At 46.5% G+C, this 19,824-nt stretch overlaps 3 protein-coding genes across 4 annotated transcripts; 1 reads left to right on the top strand and 2 right to left on the bottom strand.

Moving 5' to 3' along the window:
- IQCF2 (IQ motif containing F2) lies at positions 1-1,510 on the top strand. 2 transcript variants are annotated; one of them, XM_005695902.1, is made up of 4 exons: positions 27-44; positions 222-308; positions 551-558; positions 1,080-1,501. In XM_005695902.1, exons 1-4 carry the CDS (start codon positions 27-29, stop codon positions 1,447-1,449), a joined length of 483 nt encoding a protein of 160 aa, XP_005695959.1. In that variant the 3' UTR covers positions 1,450-1,501. The 2 variants fall into 2 exon arrangements, with proteins under 2 accessions (XP_005695958.1, XP_005695959.1); XM_005695901.1 differs by lacking the exon at positions 551-558 and having other exon boundaries at positions 1-44; positions 1,063-1,510.
- On the bottom strand, positions 9,180-11,092 carry LOC102188448 (IQ domain-containing protein F5). Its single transcript, XM_005695900.3, has 2 exons — positions 11,016-11,092; positions 9,180-9,637 (listed from the first exon to the last, which is right to left on the bottom strand). The coding sequence occupies exons 1-2, from the start codon at positions 11,017-11,019 to the stop codon at positions 9,192-9,194; spliced, it is 450 nt and encodes a 149-aa protein (XP_005695957.1). The 5' UTR covers positions 11,020-11,092; the 3' UTR covers positions 9,180-9,191.
- IQCF1 (IQ motif containing F1) lies at positions 16,823-19,702 on the bottom strand. Its single transcript, XM_005695899.3, has 4 exons — positions 19,527-19,702; positions 19,224-19,340; positions 19,024-19,086; positions 16,823-17,277 (listed from the first exon to the last, which is right to left on the bottom strand). Exons 1-4 carry the CDS (start codon positions 19,527-19,529, stop codon positions 16,831-16,833), a joined length of 630 nt encoding a protein of 209 aa, XP_005695956.2. The 5' UTR covers positions 19,530-19,702; the 3' UTR covers positions 16,823-16,830.

Below are 19,824 nucleotides of genomic sequence, written 5' to 3'. Positions count from 1 at the left end.
ACGAAGGAACCATCAAGAGAGAAGCCATGGGGGTTCGGTTTTGTGTAAGAGACGTGTTCAGATACTTCAAGCAGGCTTGAGGGTGGGTAGGACTCACCAAAGACTTTATGGGTTTGGGAAAAAGGGGGGATGTGAGGCAGTAGGTAGCTTTTGTGCAGAGCCATAGAGAGAAACAGTAGCTTTCACTCTTCCATTCATTTCCCATTTATTTCTGAAAACAGAAAGAGGGCCATTTAATTCAAATTGTCATTGAGGACTATGAAGAAATAACTGTGATGAGGAAGAAAGAGCAGCAGAAGAAAAGAGAGGTAGGTAAAATCTCTGTATAATGTACAGATATCCAGGACATTTATGTTAGTGTCACGAGGATGTGGAATTGTGCCTCTTAGGCCACAGTTATCTTTGAGTTTAAGATAGTCAGGAGTCAACTCAACATTGGCTCCTTTTCCCTCCACTCCATTCTCAGCAAGAACTCTGGGTCTGGGTTTGACTGCAACATGACGAGTGAATGGAGAAAAGGAAAGCCATCAAGAAACACACGAGCCGGGAGATGAGAATGTGAAGACCCTGAATTAGAAAGAATGTTCTCAACATGTAGAAGCTGGGAGTAGAATACATGATGAGGGTGTTAAAAGCCAACAACCATATTGAAATACACTGTTGTGGCAGAAAGCAATCAATCAGTAGGACTAGAATTAGCAGAGAATACCAGGCAAAAGCACTATGAAGCCAAACCTCCAAAACCCAATAAGCACTGATGGGGTAGAATATGACTAACAAAGTCCCTCATACCCCTAATGCTTGCTTCTAGTTACTAATGGTTTTTGCCTTGATCCATGCACCTGAGAGGTAGTCAGGAGGAGGCTGCTGTGACTCTGAGGGCAAGGAGATGTGTCTTTAGTGGCAGAGGAGAACTCAGCACCTAGGGCCTCTTGATCAGTGTCCTGCTACTGTCCTGAACTCTCCAAAGTAGGGAAATGAAGAGAACCAGGCCCTTTCCAGAAATATCCTACAAGTTGGTGGCAGGCAGTTCTCTGAGTGGTCTCTCTTATCTCTGCCTAGAACACTAAAAATGGAAGAAGAGAAAGAGCAGCCAAGAAGATCCAGGCCTGGTGGCGTGGCACCCTGGTGCGCCGGACACTGTTGCATGCAGCCCTGAGCACTTGGATCATTCAGAGCTGGTGGAGACTGACGATGGACAGGCTGCTGCAGAAGAAGCGGAGGGCAGCCCTGATCGCCTATGCACACAGAGAGAGGGCGGTGGTCAAGCTCCAGTCTTTCGTTCGTATGTGGCGCATCCACTGGCGATACTGCCAAGTGCTCAATGCCATCTATGTCATCCAACACCACTGGCAGTGCCACAACTGCCAGACCTGTGCCCTCCTCCGGGGCCACTGTGTAGTCACAGCCACTCACCTGCAGTTTCACATTGAGATCATTAACCCCTAAGGGATGGCAAGAGAGGGCACTGTGTCTCCCGTCCCAGAGTAAAGGTCTAACCGGACATAAAGTATGTCTCATGGTTTCCCCTCTGCTAATGGAAATTTTAGGACTTAAGCTATGCTGCCTCCTCTTCTCCCTGGGAAAGAACTTCAGGGAGGTTCTCCCTTTGTGCCCACAAACCCTGTTCTGGACTGACAGTTCCATATGCCACGTACTTAGTTGTCAAAACAGAAACTGAGGTCCTAGTCTACCTATATATATAACAGGGTCAGAAGTCCCAGCTCCCAATTCCCAACCCCATTCCTTTCTTCTCACTGGGAATCTGAGACTCAGGTAAGCTGCATCTTCCTGAAGACTCTGGGTACCTTTGCACGTGAGAATGGACACTGAGGCTTTTCTCTGTCCTCCTGAGGTTGGCGGGGGTGGCCTCAGATGCCTTAGACAAGGTGTCTTTGGCAATCACCTAGTAGAAAGGCCAACATGTGACTGACTGTGAAAGGCTGACTCTCCTGGGAGGAGTGTAGTGCAGCCCCAGGTGAAGGACAGGAGGCCAGCCTTAGTGTCGATGAGGCTGGGCATGCTGATGACCCGGTGATGACCCTGGGGACTGGCAGAAAACAGGAGTTCATGACACTTCAACTCCGTCTTCACAATTCCCTTACCAGAACTCCTCTCCCTGAGGGCTATACAACAAACAGGGTTCCCACTGATTTTACCCCCATCCCTAGTCTTGTCTCCATTCTCACTCCTGTCCTACTAATCCAGTGCTACTCAATAAAAATTTCTGTGATGATGGAAATGTTCTGTATCAGTGCTGTTCAGTGTAGTAGCCACGAGCCACACGTAGTTATGAAGGACTTGAAATGTGCCTGGTGCAATTAAAGAATTGAGTTTAAAATTTTATTTAAATTAATTTAAGCTTAAATAACCACACATGGCTAGTGGCTATTCCATTGACTAGTGTGGCTCTAGACCTTACCATTACCAATAATTGTACTGTTGTCCAAATTGCTTTTTCATTTCATTCTTTTTTTTTATTCTCTTCTTCACTTTTCAAATATCACTAATAGAATGTTTCTTCAGATGTGACAAGATCTTCCAATCCATTTACTCTACCATTTTTTTATAGCCATCATCCCTGACAAGCCCTTGTATCTACTTTATCCAGTTCAGATTCTATATTTAATTATTGTAATCTCTGCAAAGGTGTGTGGAGTGAACTTAATCATCTACCTGCTTTGTGCCTGCAGAAGAGTAGAATGACATGCAGCTCGCACTCAACCATGACGCGTGGTCCCAGTTCATACTCATGACTGCAGGCCTCCACTGGACAGATTTCCCAATAAATTTCTCTGGTGTGTTTGCATTTCATTTTTTCTGAATTGAATAATTCATAGTACCTCCTCTCTGAATGCCCAATTCTACTTCTCCCCTTGAACTCCAAAATGATGATATATGTTACCACATACTTAACTGACATAGAAGGCAATGGCACCCCACTCCAGTACTCTTGCCTGGAAAATCCCATGGACGGAGGAGCCTGGTAGGCTGCAGTCCATGGGGTCGCTAAGAGTCGGACACGACTGAGTGACTTCACTTTCACTTTTCACTTTCATGCATTGGAGAAGGAAATGGCAACCCACCCCAGTGTTCTTGCCTGGAGAATCCCAGGGATTGGGGAGCCTGGTGGGCTGCCATCTATGGGGCCGCACAGAGTCGGACACGACTGAAGCAACTTAGCAGCAGCAGCAGCATACTTAACTGATGAAATGGGAGCAGACTGGACCCCCATCTTCTTACCACCTTATTCTCCAGCCCAGCTCCATATGGACCACACATGCTGCCTTACCTCCAGTTGAAATAAATGAAGAGTCTTTGATCCCATCAAAGGCTAACCTCTCCACTATCCTGCTGCCATCTCGAGGTGTTTGATCCTACATTCATAACCCTATTGTCCAAAGTATCAATGTCTACCTCTTCCATCTTTTAAACATGCCATCTTAATTTCTTTCCAGTTCTCTGTTTCTCCTAGCAGCAAAACATGCCATCACTGTTTCCATTTCTGTTCCCACTATTTTCTCTTCAACCCATTCCAATCAGGCTTGTGCCCAGCTCACTTCACTGAGACTGCACTGATGGACATCACCAGCATTCGAGCTGACCAAATCCAGTGGTCATTTCTCTGCCCTTATGCATTCTCTCTACATCAGGCTGCAGAGTTAGCTACTCCATTCTTGTTAAAATAATTTTTAAAGGCAAACAATAAAAATCATACCACTCAATCCATAAGTGCTTTAATATATGTCCTTAATAGGAGAACTTTGTAAAAAATATAACATCAGTATTATATCTTTCAACAGTCACAACAATTCCTTGATAGAATATATATGTACCCAATAACTGAGCTTCTAGATACATAAAGTAAGATTCTTCTGTACCCCTTTGTACTTGCCCACTACTCTCCACCAGACTCTAGTAACCACTGATCTGTACCTATTGTTTTCCCTTTTCCAGGACATCATAAAAGGAATATTTTGTAGCCTTTTGAGTCTGGCTTCCTTTCATTTAGCATAGTGTGTCTGAGACTTCTCTCTCCTATTGTGTGTACTCATTTGTTTTAATTGCTGAGTGGTATTCCATTTTAAGAATGTTATCAGAAGTTTTTACCAGTTGAAGGATTTTGAGTTTCTTCCAGTTTGAGTGGTTACAAATTAATCTGCTATACATATTTGGCTTTGTGTGTGTGTGTAAACAAGTTCTGCACTCTATTTGGCTAAAAACCTAGGAGTGAGAGCTTCCATTTCTACAAGATGGTGTAACTCATTTTTCCCCCTTTCCTCTCCTCTGAATACAAACTAAACACTCTGGAAATAATTCAACAGACAATCATAAAAGGACTCTGAAATGTGGAAAGATGGCAGATTATCTAGGAATCTCAAGATTTTTAAAGGTGCACCTCGATGAATTTTGTTTTCTCTGCCATACATCTCAGACTGCCCGTCAGATATGTCTGCAACCTAGTACCAACAACAGGCATAGGGAGAGCAAAACAAAACAAAGTGAGAAGCATGCTCCCTCTGGTCAAAATAAGAGAAGCCCAGCAGAGACTCAGCAGGGAGATCCATGCCCAGTGGCAGCAGCAGACTGAATTGCCTACAGAAGTGAGTCCAGTACCCATATAAGCCAACCCATCCCCTGCCCCACACTCACTGGTAGCAGTAGGCATAATCTGCTCACAGCAACAGTGAACCCAGGCTTATCCACCCACACCACACCCCGTATCTGCTAGCAGTGATGACGTAGTCTGTCCTCAGCAGGAGTAACAGCACAACCTACATGGGCTAACCCACTGTATTTCTCATCTGCTAACAGAAGCAGGCTTGATCTGCCCATAACAGTAACAGCAGAACCTCAGTAGGCCAATGCATCTCCCACCACAAACTGGATGGGAAGAGGGAGTGGCATCCTCCTGTACCCCAGCTCCAAAAGGCCTAGAATCTCCTCGCTTTTGACTAAGTGGCAGAAGGCAATCCAGAGCCAGCAGCCCCTGGCTGTCTGTCCAGCCACAGAAGATCCAGAACAGGAGCCTCCTGGCCCTCTACCCAACAGCAAAGTGCAGTCCAAGTAGGCCCTTCTTTCATCCAGCAGCACCAACAGAGACAGGGTAGGAAACCCGTTTGGCATCAGCTGGTCAGAGAACAGGCCAGAGTATTGCTCTCTACTTCAGAAGTCCAACATCCTAAACCCTCCATCTAATGACAAGAAGAAACCTAGAAAAATGCCTTCAACCTTGCAGGGGGCACCAGAAGGGATCCAGTGGAACCAAAAGAATAAAGCAGACCAGAACTGCATTGAAGGAACCCAGAAAAGAATGTTCTCATTGGAAATAGGGTCCACAAAAGTAGGCCAGCATCTACATGGTAAACCTAAACAGGATGCTGCCTTCTAGAACAGAAGATTTAAATAGCATCAAGAGCCTCCTAATACCCCAAATGTCCATCATACAGTAGAAAATCACTCACCATACCAAGAAACAGTAAAAGTATGATGTTAGATATAATTTCTTTTTATCAAGTTAAGGTAGTTCCCTGTATTCCTAACTCACTAAGAATTTCCTTTTTATCATGAATAGGCATTGGATTTTGTCAAATGGTTTTTCTGTCTATATTAAATAGTCATATGATTTCTCTGGCCCATTGATATGGTGGATCAATTAATTTTTGAATGTTCAAAGTAGCCTTGGGACTTCCCTGGTGATCCAATGGTTAATAATCTGCCTTTCAGTGCGGGGGACACAGATTCGATCCCTGGTCAGAGAATCAAGATCCTACATGCTAGGGAACATCTAAGCCTGCCACACCGCAGCCACTAAGCCTGAACCACAACTACTGAGCCCGTGCATTCTGGAGCCCACATCACAACTACAGAGAAAAGCCAACAGGCCACAACTGGAGAGACGCCCTTGCGCCACAATAAAGAACACAACGTGCTGCACTGAAAGACCCCACGTGCCACAGCTGAGACCTAATGCAGCCTGATTAATTAATTGTTTAAAAAGCCTCCTTCACTCTCCAAAAATAATAAATAAAAGTGAAGAAGCTTTGCTCACCTGATATAAATTTCCACTTGGTCCTGGTGCATAATTTCTTTTGTACATTTTTGGGTTTGATCCACTAACGTTTTGTTGTGGATTTTTACTTCTAAGTCCCACTAGCAATGTACAAGGATTCCAGCATCTCCACACCCTCGTCAGCACATACCATTTATGTTTTTGATAATAGCCATTCTAACAAGTATGAGGTTATGTTTCGCATGGCTTTGATTTGCATGTCCATTATTAGTGGTGTTGAGTATTTTTTCATCTGTTAGCCATTTGTAGGTCTTCTTTGGAAAACGTCTAATCAGGTCACTGGCCGTTTTTAAATCAGGTTTACTTTTGTTGTTGTTTGTTTTTTGCTTTTCTTCACTATTGGGTTATTTGAGTTCCTTGTATATATATATATTAGCTATTAACCCCTTATCAGACACATGTTTTACAAATATTTTCTCTTGTTCCGTAAGGTGCCTTTTCTTATTACTGATTGTTTCCTTTGCTGTGCAGAAGCTTTTTAATTTGCTGTGTCTCACTTGGGTTTATTTTTGCTTTTATTGCCTGTGCTTTTGATGTCACATATAAAAAAAATAATTGCCAAGACCAATGTCAAGCAGTTTTTCCCCTCTTTTCTTCTAGAGGTTTTGTGGTTTTAGGTCTTACACTTAAGTCTTTGATCCACTTTGAGTTGGTTGCATGTGATGTAAAAGCGTGGTTCTATTTCATTCTTTTGCATGTGGATATCCAGTTTTCCCACCAGTTACTGAAAAAGACAATTCTTTATCAATAGTATTTTCTTGACACCCTTGTCAAATATTACTTTACCGTACATATATGTATGTGTTCATTATTGGACTCTCAATCCTGTCCCATTGGTCTATGTGTCTGGTTTTTTTTCTCCAATACCATTCTGCTCTGATTATTATGGTTTTATAATATAATTTGTAATCAGGAAATGTGATGCCTCCAGATTTGTTCTCTTTTCTCAACAATACTTGGACTGGCTCAAGATCTTTTATGGTTATATGCAAATTGTAGGATCTTTTTTTCTATTTATGTGAAAAATGCCGTTGTAATTATGATGGGGACTGCTCTGAGTCTGTGGATCACTTTGTGTGGTAAGGATATTTTAACAATATCAACTCTTCTGAGCCCTGAACATGGGATATCTTTCCATTTATTTATATCTTCTTCCATTCCGTTAGTTTTCAATATATAGATCTTTTACCTCCTTGGTTAAATGTATTCCTAGGTATTTTATTGTCTTTGATACAGTTGTAAATGAGACTTAATTTCTTTTTCAGATAGGTTATTTTTAGTATATAGAAATGCAACCGACTTTTGTACATTGATTTTTGTATCCTGCAACTTTACTGAATTTATTAGTTCAGTTTACTAGTAGAGTCTTTAGGGTCTAGTTGAAGGCATAATTCCAGAAACTTAGACAGTAAATTGTGGCTAATTTTGGTTAATTTCAGCTTTTCTCATGGTACAGGCCATCCATCCCGGACCCCCTGACCCCCCCAAGACTATGGCAGGCAGCCGTAAATGAGTTCTACAGAAATGTGTACGAATCTTGCAGAATCCAAGGTGAGCAATAAAGAGTCTGTGCTTCAGTATTGGGGATCTGTGCTCAGACTGCTGATGGCTGCTTGTTATCACAGAGGTACAGAAACAGAGGCAGGGGCCACGGTTTCAAGTCCCACAGACAATTGTTGCAACGCCGTAACCCTCCACCTGAAGTGACTTCCAGGGGATTTAAAGGGAACCTTTTCTTCCTCCTCCTCCTTTCTTTTTTTCCCTTTTTGGAAGCCAGACAATCAAGGACTAGGACACTTAAAAGCAACCACATATAAAGGAGAATTTTAAAAGTTGCCATGTATGCCCAGGGAAATGTGCAGGCCCAGAAAAACCCAAAGATGACCTTAAGTTTACACAGAAATGGCAACCCACTCCAGTACTCTTGCCTGGAGAATCCCATGGACGGGGGAGCCTGGTGGGCTACAGTCCACGGGGTCGCAAAGAGTCGGACACGACTGAGCGACTTCACTTTCCCTTTGATCCTCATCACAGAAACTCCCTACAACAAACCAACAAAAACAGCAAAATCAGGGGAAGAGTGAAAATCTGACCTCTAGAAGAACCACATTGTGAGATCAAATGTCCAGCCTTTTTTTTAACATTCATTTCATGTATTTATTGGGTGCACTGGGGATTAACTGTGTCATGCAAACTCTTAGCTGTGGCATCTGGGATCTAGTTTCCTAACCAGGGACTGAGGCCAGGCTCCCTGCTTTGGGTGCATGGAGTGGTAGCCACAAGGCCATCGGGGAAGCTCCCTCAATTGTCCAATCTTCAACAAGAACAACAACAGCAAAAAAAAAAAAAAAACTATAAGGCATACCGAGAAAGGGAAAATTATGGCCTATTCAAAGGAAAAAAGTAAATCAACAGAAACAGTCCCTGAGAAAGGCAAGAGGGTAGCATTAATATAAAAATACTCTAAACAACTGAGCCTTTAAGACCTTATGCTAAGTGAAATAATCACAAAAGGACAAATATTGTATGATTCCACTCATACAAGGCATTTACAGCAATCTAATTCATAGAGACAAAAAAGTATAACAGTGGTTGCCGGAGGTTGTGGGTACAGTTTCAATTTTGCAGATAAAGTTCTGGAGACAGTTGTGATAGCTGTACAACAATGTGGATATGCTTAATGTTACTGAGCTCTTTACTCAAAAATGGTTAAAATGGGAAACTTTATGATGTATGTATTTACCACCATTTTTAAATAGTAGTTTTTAAAAGACTTTGGGGAAAAGAGCAAAAGATGACACAGGCCTCCATGTTGCACGATTACATTGACGCACCGTTTACACAGACCACACACTGAAGGAGCCTCCCTGGAACTGGCCGACTTGGCAGCCCTGCGACCTCAACTTTCCTAGCCATGGCAGCAGACATTGCTAATCAACCACAGACCCCACTCATCCAGCACCAGACTCTCAATATCCTCCACACCGAACCCCAGGCAACCGCTGTCACTTCCTTAGAGCTGATTTATGAGATGCCAAGTATTTGCCATCCTTACCCTAATGAACTTCTTGAGGTATGTCTGACAAAAGAGCTGGGGACACAGATATAGCAGACCTGGTCATTCCTTTATTGGAAGTGGTATGCATTGTTGTACTCTACAAGCTTGTGAACCCAAAGAGATTTCAAGTTGAAGATTCAGTTGGTTTTCTTTGAGGTTGTAATGGCCCTGAATAAAACCACGGGTGTGACAACTATGCCAGCGCCAATAGACCTGGATGATGCGGACGGCATGGAGCAAACGTAAATAACGGAGGCGGATGCACCACATGCGGACCCAGGATTGTAGCTTGACCACTGCCCATTCTTGCCTTGCAAAGGCGTCTAGGGCCACCCGTCGCCTGCTCTCCATCAGCTGCACCAGCTTCTGTTTCCACCAGCATTGAATGATCCACGCTTTGAGAGCCGCATGCAGCAGCGTCCTGCGCACCAGAGTGCCCCGCCACCAGGCCTGAATGGCAACAACCGCCTTGTGTTCTTCATTTATCACGATTCTTACTTTGGGGCCTTAAAAGAGAAAACAGGGGACACTTGAGAAACGCATACATTTTGGCCCTAAGTTGTGGCAGAAAGGGGCCCATTTCCCTGCCGTTAGGGAGCTCTGTTGTGAGCAGCAGCTGCACCTCGATATCGACTAAGTGTCCTGCTTCTGCCACTTCCGGTTAATGGACATGGGAACCTCATCTTGTCCGCGGGGTCTCAGGGTCCCTATCTATAAAATGGAGGTGCACCCACACTTGCAACCTTGCCCAGTTCTGCACGGACCTGGTTGACCGTCTACAGCAGGAACACCCTGATCGAGAAGTGAAAGAGACAGATATGTCGCCTGGACCTGACCACCTACCTGAGAACCAGGACTCTTGCCTTCAGCCACCTATCGTCTGCGGGAAGAGTGGCATTTTGGCTCTCCCTGCCATCTCACCTCTGACTTCAGGTTAAACCTGCCTGCTGCCTCCCTCTGCCTCACCAAAATGTTAAAAGATTCCTGCACCTCACACACTTTAGGCCCTTAACACCAGTCAACACATACCTCACTACAAAGATGCATGCACATATGTGCACACACACCCCCCAGTCTTCCTGTACTTTGCCCTTTGCATTGCCCAAACACAATCCCCACTCTGAGACGCTCAACCCTGTGAGGCCTGGATTCACCCTCTCTGCCCTCCTCCTCAGCGCACGCCTTGGCTAGACTCTCAACCTAAGGAAGAAATAGGGGGAAAAGACAGCCAAGGAGGAGTCAACCCCTCTCCATTTCCTACTCTGTGTGTGGTGGCCATTCGTCCCAGTTTGCCTAGCATATCCTAGGTCTATGCCTGTCGTCCTGGTGTGATGTTGGTAAGTGGCCCTTTCACTCCCTGAAGCATCTGTCTTTGGAAAATAAGTTACATGGTCACAGACCTTTGAGTCACTCCACTGGGCCACAAGGGCCAGAGATGCAATAAGTCAAGGCTGTCCCCAACACAATATCCCAGATCCCTCTACCCAGGGAGGGGTGGGAGGGCAGTGGCACTGGTGTGTAGGGTGTTGGAAGTGGAATCCCTTGCTCTCCTCTCCTTTGCTCCTTCAAGATCTGTTCTATCAATGAGACTTCATCATAACCTGTGGTTATAAGTTGGAAGGTTTGCTGTCCTTATCAGAGGTTAGAGAGAAAAACATGAAGGTAAGGATGCTCTCCCCACCACTAGGTGCCAAGCCAGCCACACACGAGGCTTCCTGGACTTTCCTAGGATCTCAGACATGAGAAGGGGTCCCATCCTGAGGTAACTATGGGAGATGTACCCAGCTCCAGGAAGCCTGGGTAGATCTACCTCATAAGACATTAAATGCCCATTGTTCGGGTTGGATAGTCAAACCGCCTTAGGTCTTAACTCTACGAAATTACCCATGGTTAGGGGCTGGATGTTCCCATCGCTTTCAGGTCTGCTGTCCAGCCAGTGCTCTGGCCGGAAGAGATGGAGGGGAGGAAGGAGAGAGGGTGATGTCATAAGGGCTCCTATGACTCAGGCACCAGAATGACTCCCAACAGCTGAGCCTCTTCTAAGGAAAACTTAAGAACCTGTCCTTTCTTTCCTACCTAAACGAACACAGTTCTGGTTACAAAGAAGAACACCTCAAATACTGACCCACTGATGCAAAGGTATATAATGCTGCTCATTAAAGCCTGCCTGGTATTCGTTAAGAGGGTTTCGGTTCATTTATTTTTAAAATTTATTTTATTGAAGTAATTGACTTATAATGCTGTGTTAATGTCTGCTATACAGCAAAGTGGTTCAGTTATATATAATATATACACATTCTTTTTCATAGTCTTTTCCATTATGGATTATCATAGCATATATGATATAGTTCCCTGCACTACACAGTAGGACCTTGTTGTTTATCCATGTTATACATAATAGTTTGTGTCTGCTAATCCCAAACTCCCAGTCCGTCTCTTCCTCCTCTTTGGCAACCACAAGTTTGTTATCTATGTGAGTGTGTTTCTATTCCATAGATAAGTTCATCTGTGTCATATTTTAGATCCTACATATGAGTATCATATGGTATTTGTCTTTCTGTTTCTGACTTACTTCACTGAGTATGATAAAATTCAATTCATTTAATTTCATGGTTATATTTGTTTGTTCGTTTGGCTGTGCCGGGTGGTAGCTGTCGCCCTTAGGATCTTTGATCTTCATTGCAGCATTTGGGATCTTCTAACTGTGGCATGTGGGTTCTGGGTCTCCGACCAGGGGTGGAACTGGGCCCCTTGTGTTGGGAGTGCAGAGTCTTAGCTAGTGGACCACCAGGGCAGTCCTGATTTCAATTCATTTAAACAATGGTATACCAAATAACAGTTAGAAGCAATGAGTGTGCCCTCTATGTACTGATATAGAAGCGTGTACAAGATTTAGCAGGATTAGCAAGTTCATCAAATCAAAATGAACTAAATAAAAGCATAGATTTATATACATATATCTTGTAAAGGTATCATTTTAAAAGGTGGTAGAAATTAGGAAGATATCTACAAAAATTAACAATGATCATGTCTGATGAGGATATCAGAATTGGGGGAACAAAGTAAACTCCCTTCCTGTGGCTAAACTTACCTATCTGTAAGTCTTCTGGTTATTAGGTCCCTGGGAAAGCAAGAACCACACAGGCCAGAAAACCCCTAAGACCTCAGGACCAGCCAGGACCCACATCTCAGGCTCAAGTGGCCTCAAGCAGTTTTCTATCTTCTTCTTCTTTCCCTGAGGACCTCGAGGTCACAGTGAGGAGACGGGGGGTCAGTCAGACACCGCACAAGCAGGGCCCCACCTCTGTCTGCTCTTGGCCTCTGAAGACCCACTTGGCTACAGTGAGGCCCTGGTCCCCTCAGGGTCACAGCCCCGGGGGTCACTGAGAACTGCACTGTGGTGTGAAGAGGGAGTGTGGAGAAAGCCAGTGTGGGGCTCGGGGGAGAGCAGTTGAAGAGAAGAGGAGGATGAAGGCTGAAAGGGAGTGTCAGTGTGAGGTTAATGAGTGGGCGAGTGGAAGGAACAAGATTACTGGAGAAGGGGGCAATAGCGGAGTACAATGCACGGGACAGAGAAGGCACAGGAAGCATCCGTCTGAAGACAGAGGTGCTGGCCAGACCCCTCGGAGACCCACATCAGTGTAACGCCCCCATTAGCCTGCTGCCGTAGCCTAGCCCCTAGTCACCGCTGACGCTGATGACGTTCACCCCACTTCACAGATGAGGAAACTGAGGTGAGGAGACCTTACCACTGATTAGGGAGGAGGCCAGGGACTGGGGTGTTGGTGGATGTGGTGAGCCTAGAAGCAAGGAGGGTGTTGGGGTTTTGAATGCCACCAGGACCTGCTCAGACTCAAGCCAGTGGGCAGGGAGGGGCCTCCTCAGGGGCGGAGGAGCATAGGGTTAACATCATCCAAGGGGAGCTTTTGCAGGTGTGCTGGCTTGATCATGATGAGGGTACATCTCCTGGGGCCGGGGTAAGGGGCACAGCACAGGAAACCAAACACAGGCAGCCCTCAGGACCACTGCGGGAGACCCACAGAAGGGCCAGCATTCTGGGGTCTGTCCCCATTCTCCTACCCTATCCCCACCATTCTCTGCCACCTCTACCAGAGTTTCCTCCTAGAGGTTCTCAGTAGATCGCTTCTGGGAGGGGCAGAAAGAAATAAGGAGGAGTCAGTGAGTGTCAATGGGATCAGCCCCTTGAATATACTCCCAGCCCCGAGCCTGAAGGGGAAGGAAAGCAGGTTTGCTGGTCCTAGGGGCCTCACAGAGGTCCCTGGTATTATATAAGCGGATCAGCAATTCAACTCTTCTCACAGAAGACATAAGAGACGTGGGTTTGATCCCTGGTCAGGAAGATCCCCTGGAGAAGGGCATGGCAACCCACTCCAGTATTCTTGCCTCCAGAATCCCATGAACAGGGGAGCCTGGAGGGCTACAGTCCATAGGGCTGCAAAGAGCCAGACACGACTGAAGTGACTCAGCACGCACCCTCGCACTCCTAATGTAATTATTGGTAGTAGTTTCATGTATATAACCTTTTATCCTTCTTTTTAAAAAACGTTGTAATGTCATGTATTTATTTACAGCTGCGCTGGGTCTTCGTTGCTGCATGGGTTTCTCTTTAGTTGCGGCGGCTTCTCTCGTTGCAAAGCACGGGCTCCAGGGCACTCGGGCTTCAGTAGCTGTGACGTCAGGGCTCTGTAGTTGCAGCTCCTGGGCTCTAGGGCACCATCACAGTAGGTGTGGTGCGCGGGCCTAGTTGCTCCATGGCGTGTGGGATCTTCCCAGACCACAGATGGAACCCATGTCTTCTGCACTGGCAAGTGGCTTCTTTACCACTGCGCTACCAGGGAAGCCCCAAGCGTTTGCAGTTGATTTTGATGGTAGGGAGCCTTTGGTGTTCTTAATTGGACTAAACATGAGTCCCCTCCCACTCTGACTGCCGGTTTTTAAGGTGTGTATATGTAACCTTCTTTCCTCGTTCTTTTGCTAAGGCTGAATTTTTATGCTGCTTGACAGTCACACTGAACAATGAGGATTATTAGCCCCACTTCACAGCTCAGGGAACTGGGGCTCAGATAGGAAAAATGACATATCCATGGCCACGCAGCAGTGAGTGGGGAAGCCACGTTGGTGTGACTTAGCTCGGTTTGGTTCCAAAGTCCTTGCTCTTAACTCTGAGTCACTGAACACAAGAGAGGGAAATGAGGGGAGAGGGGACAGAAATCCTTCAGAGCAAGAGAGAAAGACCAGAACCTGAGCGAGACACAGGGCCAGGACACAGAGGGATAAAAAATAGGAGAGACACAGCTCAAGCCCCAGTGCAAGACAGAGAGCTGGAGCAGGAGGCCTCTGGGAAATGTGAGCGGAGGGACCCACTTGCCAGGAAAGAGGAGATGGAGCCCGGTCAGGTAGGGCTTCTGGGCTTGCAGCTTGGATGGGGAATAATGCAAGACCTCAGACCACCTCTCTCTGCAGAGAACCGTGAAACAGCAGTGCCTGGATGGGCAGAAGGACAGCCTAGGCTTAACCTCTTAATCGGCCCTTTATCATCACTTAGGCCCCAGTCTAATCCCAGGTGGCACCTTGTCACAAGAAGGGACTGTCAGAGGACCAGTTCTTGCAGAAACTGGGGAGAGGGTGAGGAAGACCCAGCTTCTGCCTTCTCAGCTCTGGGTCTGTGATCACCTAGAGGATGACACTCACCAGAAGGTTCATCTAGAAGTGGAATGCCTTCTTTCCCCATCCCCAACCCCAAGCCTATGGAACCTCCCACATCAGTAAGGTCTGGAAGAGAATGAGTCTAAGCCTCCATTCAGGGTCAATGAGTGAGGGACAGAGTTTGAGGTAGGAATGAGGACAAGGGCCATGCACTCTAACCATTTTCACTTTGGGGTTCAGATTCTAACTCGGAGGCCAAGTGTGAAGTTACAGCCCCTAAAGTGAGCAGCAAGTTATTGGAAGGGGTCGTTGAAAAGACATGCTGCCGCTGACACACGAGAGAGACTTGGGCAATTGGATGCCTGTCACCCCCTCCCTCTCCTTGGAAGAAAAGCTGTGACCAATCCAGACAGCACAGTAAAAAGCAGAGATGTTACTTTGCCAACAAAGGTCCGTCTAGTCAAAGCTATGGTTTTTCCAGTGGTCATGTATGGATGTGAGAGTTGGACTATAAAGAAAGCTGAGTGCTGAAGAATTGATGCTTTTGAACTGTGGTGTTGGAGAAGACTCTTGAGAGTCCCTTGGACTGCAAGGAGATTAAACCAGTCAATAATCCTCCAGGAAATCAGTCCTGAATATTCACTGGAAGGACTGATACTGAAGCTGAAATTCCAGTACTTTGGCCACCTGATGCAAAAAACTGACTCATTGGAAAAGACCCTAATGCTGGGAAAGATTGAAGGCAGGAGGAGAAGGGGACGACAGAAGATGAGATGGTTGGATGGCATCACTGACTCAATGGACATGCGTTTGAGCAAGCTCCAGGAGTTGGTGATGGACAGGGAACCCTGACATGCGTCCATGGGGTCGCCAAGAGTCAGACACAACTGAGTGACTGAACTGAACAGAACACTGCCTCTCTTGTCCTTGAAATGTATGATCTACCCACCATTCCCACAGTGAGAGGCATTTTCAAGGATGCAGCCTTGAGAGTCATGTGTTGTTGAGAATATCTGGATGGTATATGTGGCTGAACCCCATTAAGGCCTCTATATAAACTTTCAAAATGCTGGCACGCAAGTGCAGAACAGAGATCTAGTCTGCAGCTGCCCAAGACGAGCCTTGTAAATGTTCCCTTACTTACTAAACCTGCCACCTACTGATCTGAGGTGGTCTGCCTCTTCCATCTTTTCTCATCCTCCATTTACAGGGGGTTGGGTGGGGGGCACAGTTTATGAAACAATAGGAACCAGGATCAAGACCTTGGGGTAGGTGGGCTCCCCTCAGTCATGAGGATGGGAGATCAGGCCCGGAGCAAATAGACTGGGGTGAATGAATTCCTGGCAAATGTGCTGCTGTGTGGGACCACCCCATCCCTTCCCCAGGCTTCCATTATACCCAGCCTTTGGGAGAGGCACCATTTCCATTGACCAAACATGAGTGGTGCTCTCTGAGTTGGCGACATGGCAGATCTGTACTCCCAACTTCCCTGCCTATGTCAGACATTGCTAATCAATCACAATCTAGAGTCCCCTGGACTGCAAGGAGATCCAAACAGTCCGTTCTAAAGGAGATCAGCCCTGGGTGTTCTTTAGAAGCAATGATGCTAAAGCTGAAACTCCAGTACTTTGGCCACCTCATGAGAAGAGTTGACTCATTGGAAAAGACTCTGATGCTGGGAAGGATTGGGGGCAGGAGGAAAAGGAGACGACAGAGGATGAGATGGCTGGATGGCATCACTAACTCGATGGACGTGAGTCTGAGTGAACTCCAGGAGTTGGTGCTGGACAGGGAGGCCTGGCGTGCTGTGATTCATGGGGTTGCAAATACTCGGACACGACTGAGCGACTGAACTGAACTGAACTGCTCAGTCTGGACTAGGGCTCAGAATCCTCTTCCTCAGAAAAGCTCAGCACCTCAGACAACCCGTGCCAACTCCTCAGAGCTAGCATGTGAGATGCTAACCATTTGCCACCCTTGGCCCCAACATCCTGGCGTTTATCAAGCAGAGAGAGGCTGGGTAAAGACCACTTCACTGCTTTATTGGAAGGGGAATACACTCCGTCACAATGCAAGGCCCTGAGCCCAGCAAGATCTCAAGTTCAAGATGTAGCTGGTTGGCTGTGACCCTGTAGTAGCCCTTGATGAAACCCCGGGAAGTGCAGGGGCGGCACCTCCAGTAGGCCTGGATGATGCGGGCGGCACTGAGCAGACGGCAGTAGCGCCGACGGATGCGCCACATGCGGACCCAGGCCTGCAGCCTGACTGCGGCCCACTCCTTCCGTGTAAAGGTCTCCAGAGCGGCCCGCCGCCTGCTCTCTTGCAGCTGCGTCAGCTTGACCCTCCACCAGGCCTGAATGATCCACACTCTGAGCGCCGCGTGCAGCAGCGTCCTGCGCACCAGGGTGCCCCGCCACCAGGCCTGGATCTTTACTGCTTCTGGATCACTCACGGGAGGCTTCTTTTGGGGTTTTGTGACCTAATGAGAAAAAGAAATGATACATTGAGAGGATATTCCCCACCCACTTCAGCCCCAGGGTGTGCCACGAAGGGTCCCTGATGCCCTATGAGCAACCACTCCTCCTCTGATCCCCAGGAGCACTGTGCAGGATGCTGGCTGGACCCGCAGGCCAAGTAGGTGTCCTTTCTCTGTTCCCCTTTGGTTACTGGGCATGGATACATCACACTGACCTCTGAATCTCAGAGCACCCATCTGTAAAACGGGAGTATATGTGTCCTGGCTACCTGTTATTTTTTAAATTAATTAATTAATTTTTGCAGTGGTTTTTGCCACGGGTGTGCATGTCTTCCCCATCCTGAACCCCCCTCCCACCTCCCTCCCCATCCCATCCCTCAGGGTCATCCCAGCGCACCAGCCCTGAGCACCCTGTCCCATGCATCAAACCTGGACTTGCGATCTGTTTCACATATGATAATATACATGTTTCAGTGCTATTCTCTCAGATCATCCCAGCCTCGCCTTCTCTCACAGAGTCCAAAAGACTGTTCTTTACATCTGTGTCTCTTTTGCTGTCTCGCATATAGGGTCATCATTACCATCTTTCTAAATCCCATACATATGCATTAGTATACTGTATTATTGTTTTTCTTTCTGACTGACTTGCTGTATAATAGTCTCCAGTTTCATCCACCTCATTAGAACTGACTCAAAGGCATTCTTTTTAATGGCTGAGTAATACTCCATTGTGTATATGTACCACAGCTTTCTTATCCATTCGTCTGCTGATGGACATCTAGGTTGCTTCCATGTCCTGGCTATTACAAACAGTGCTGTGATGAACATTGGGGTACCCATGACTCTTTCAATCATGGTTTCCTCGGTGTGCATGCCCAGAAGTGGGATTGCTGGGTCGTATGGGAGTTCTATTTCCAGTTTTTTAAGGACTCTCCACGCTGTTCTCCATAGTGGCCGTGCTAGTTTGCATTCCCACCAGCAGTGTAGGAGGGTTCCCTTTTCTCCACACCCTCCCCAGCATTTATCGTTGTAGACTTTTGGATCGCAGCCATTGTGGTTTGATTTGCATTTCTCTGAAAATGAGTGGTTTTGATTTGCATTTCTCTGAAAATGAGTGATGTTGAGCATCTTTTCATGTGTTTGTTCTGCCTACCCAGTATTACATGGGTCAAGTTGGCCAACCTCAGGCCAGAATTCCATAATCAGCATGTTATCAAAGTCCACCTGAGACTGCCCACCCAACCAGGATCCATGACTCTTCCCTTCAGACCCCACACATCTACTGGAGAAATGGCTTCCTCTGCTACCCTGCCCTTCCATGCTTGGTTGCAGCTCCAATTCACAACCTTTTCTCTTCCTCTGTAATATCACAGTGTTTAAAGTTTTCCCCCATCCCATAAAATGCTGCCTCTCATCTCTTCCTCATCTTCACTTCTCTTGACTTTCAAACTTTAAATCTTAATTAGCAAGCAAACATAGATACGCACATGCTCAAACAGACACATACACACACGCACACACATGTGCATGTGCGTACGCTCACGCACACACGCATGCATGCACACATGCGTGCACGTATGTACACACATGCACACACGTGTGCACGCACACACATGCACATGCACACACACACACATGCACACCATTGATTAAACCCAGCTTCTAAGTAGAATATTGGCCATTCCATTCCACAAACGCAACTCCCACATCCGCACTCCAGCCCCTGTCATCGGGGTGAGGGGATCACACTCCTCCTGATCTCTTATCAGCATCATCCACTCCCTTTGTTGCTGCTTCATCCTCTTGTTTAGCCTTTTTTAAAAAAAGTGGGAAAAGGGGGCAGATAAGAAAGAGTTTATTCCTGTCCTTGGCTCTGGAACATACCAAAGACACTAGCCACAGCATCAGGACACAAAGCCCAGAGACATCCAAGTCAGGGCTCCTCTTACCTCTGCCTTCTTTAATGTCGGCGATGGTTCTGAGGGTAAACTTTTCTCCATAAGCCCCTTATTCTCCTGAGGCTTATTTTCAGCGTTTTCATCAACTGTCTTAAGCTGGTCTGTCTCCTGCAATCAGCAGAGAGAGGAAAGGCAAGAGTGAGGCTGCTCTCCCTCTCTCTCCAATAACCAAGCCACACAGCCGTACTGTACAGGGCTTCCCAGAGTAGTCAGAAGTTAGGGGGAGTTCTCTCACCCTGAGATTTATGGGGACATCCCCAAAATGCCTAGTGTGTCAGCCTCTGTCGTACTCACCATTGGTTCCACATGGATTGGGTGTAGATGGTTCAAATCCCCTCAGGTCTGTGTTCCTCTAGTCATGGCATGGGAGAAAAGAGTCAGGGGCAGACCTGTGATGTCATAAGGGCAGCTATGACGCAAGCACCAGGATGGCTCCCAAGAGTCGAGCCCCGTCCAAGGAAGAGGCAACAGTGGTGTCCGTTCTCTTCTGCTGGAAATGGCCAAAAGCAAGACACTGGAAAGAGTGGCCCACCGATATAAAGGTGTATAAGGACAGTCATTGGTGACATCCCCAGTTGGTAAAATTGGGCAT

The sequence above is a fragment of the Capra hircus genome, chromosome 22 (assembly GCF_001704415.2).
Source record: "Capra hircus breed San Clemente chromosome 22, ASM170441v1, whole genome shotgun sequence".
Classification (NCBI taxonomy): Eukaryota; Metazoa; Chordata; class Mammalia; order Artiodactyla; family Bovidae; genus Capra; species Capra hircus.
The sequence above is the reverse complement of the archived record's forward strand: the minus strand, read 5'-3'. Positions and strand labels throughout refer to the sequence as shown.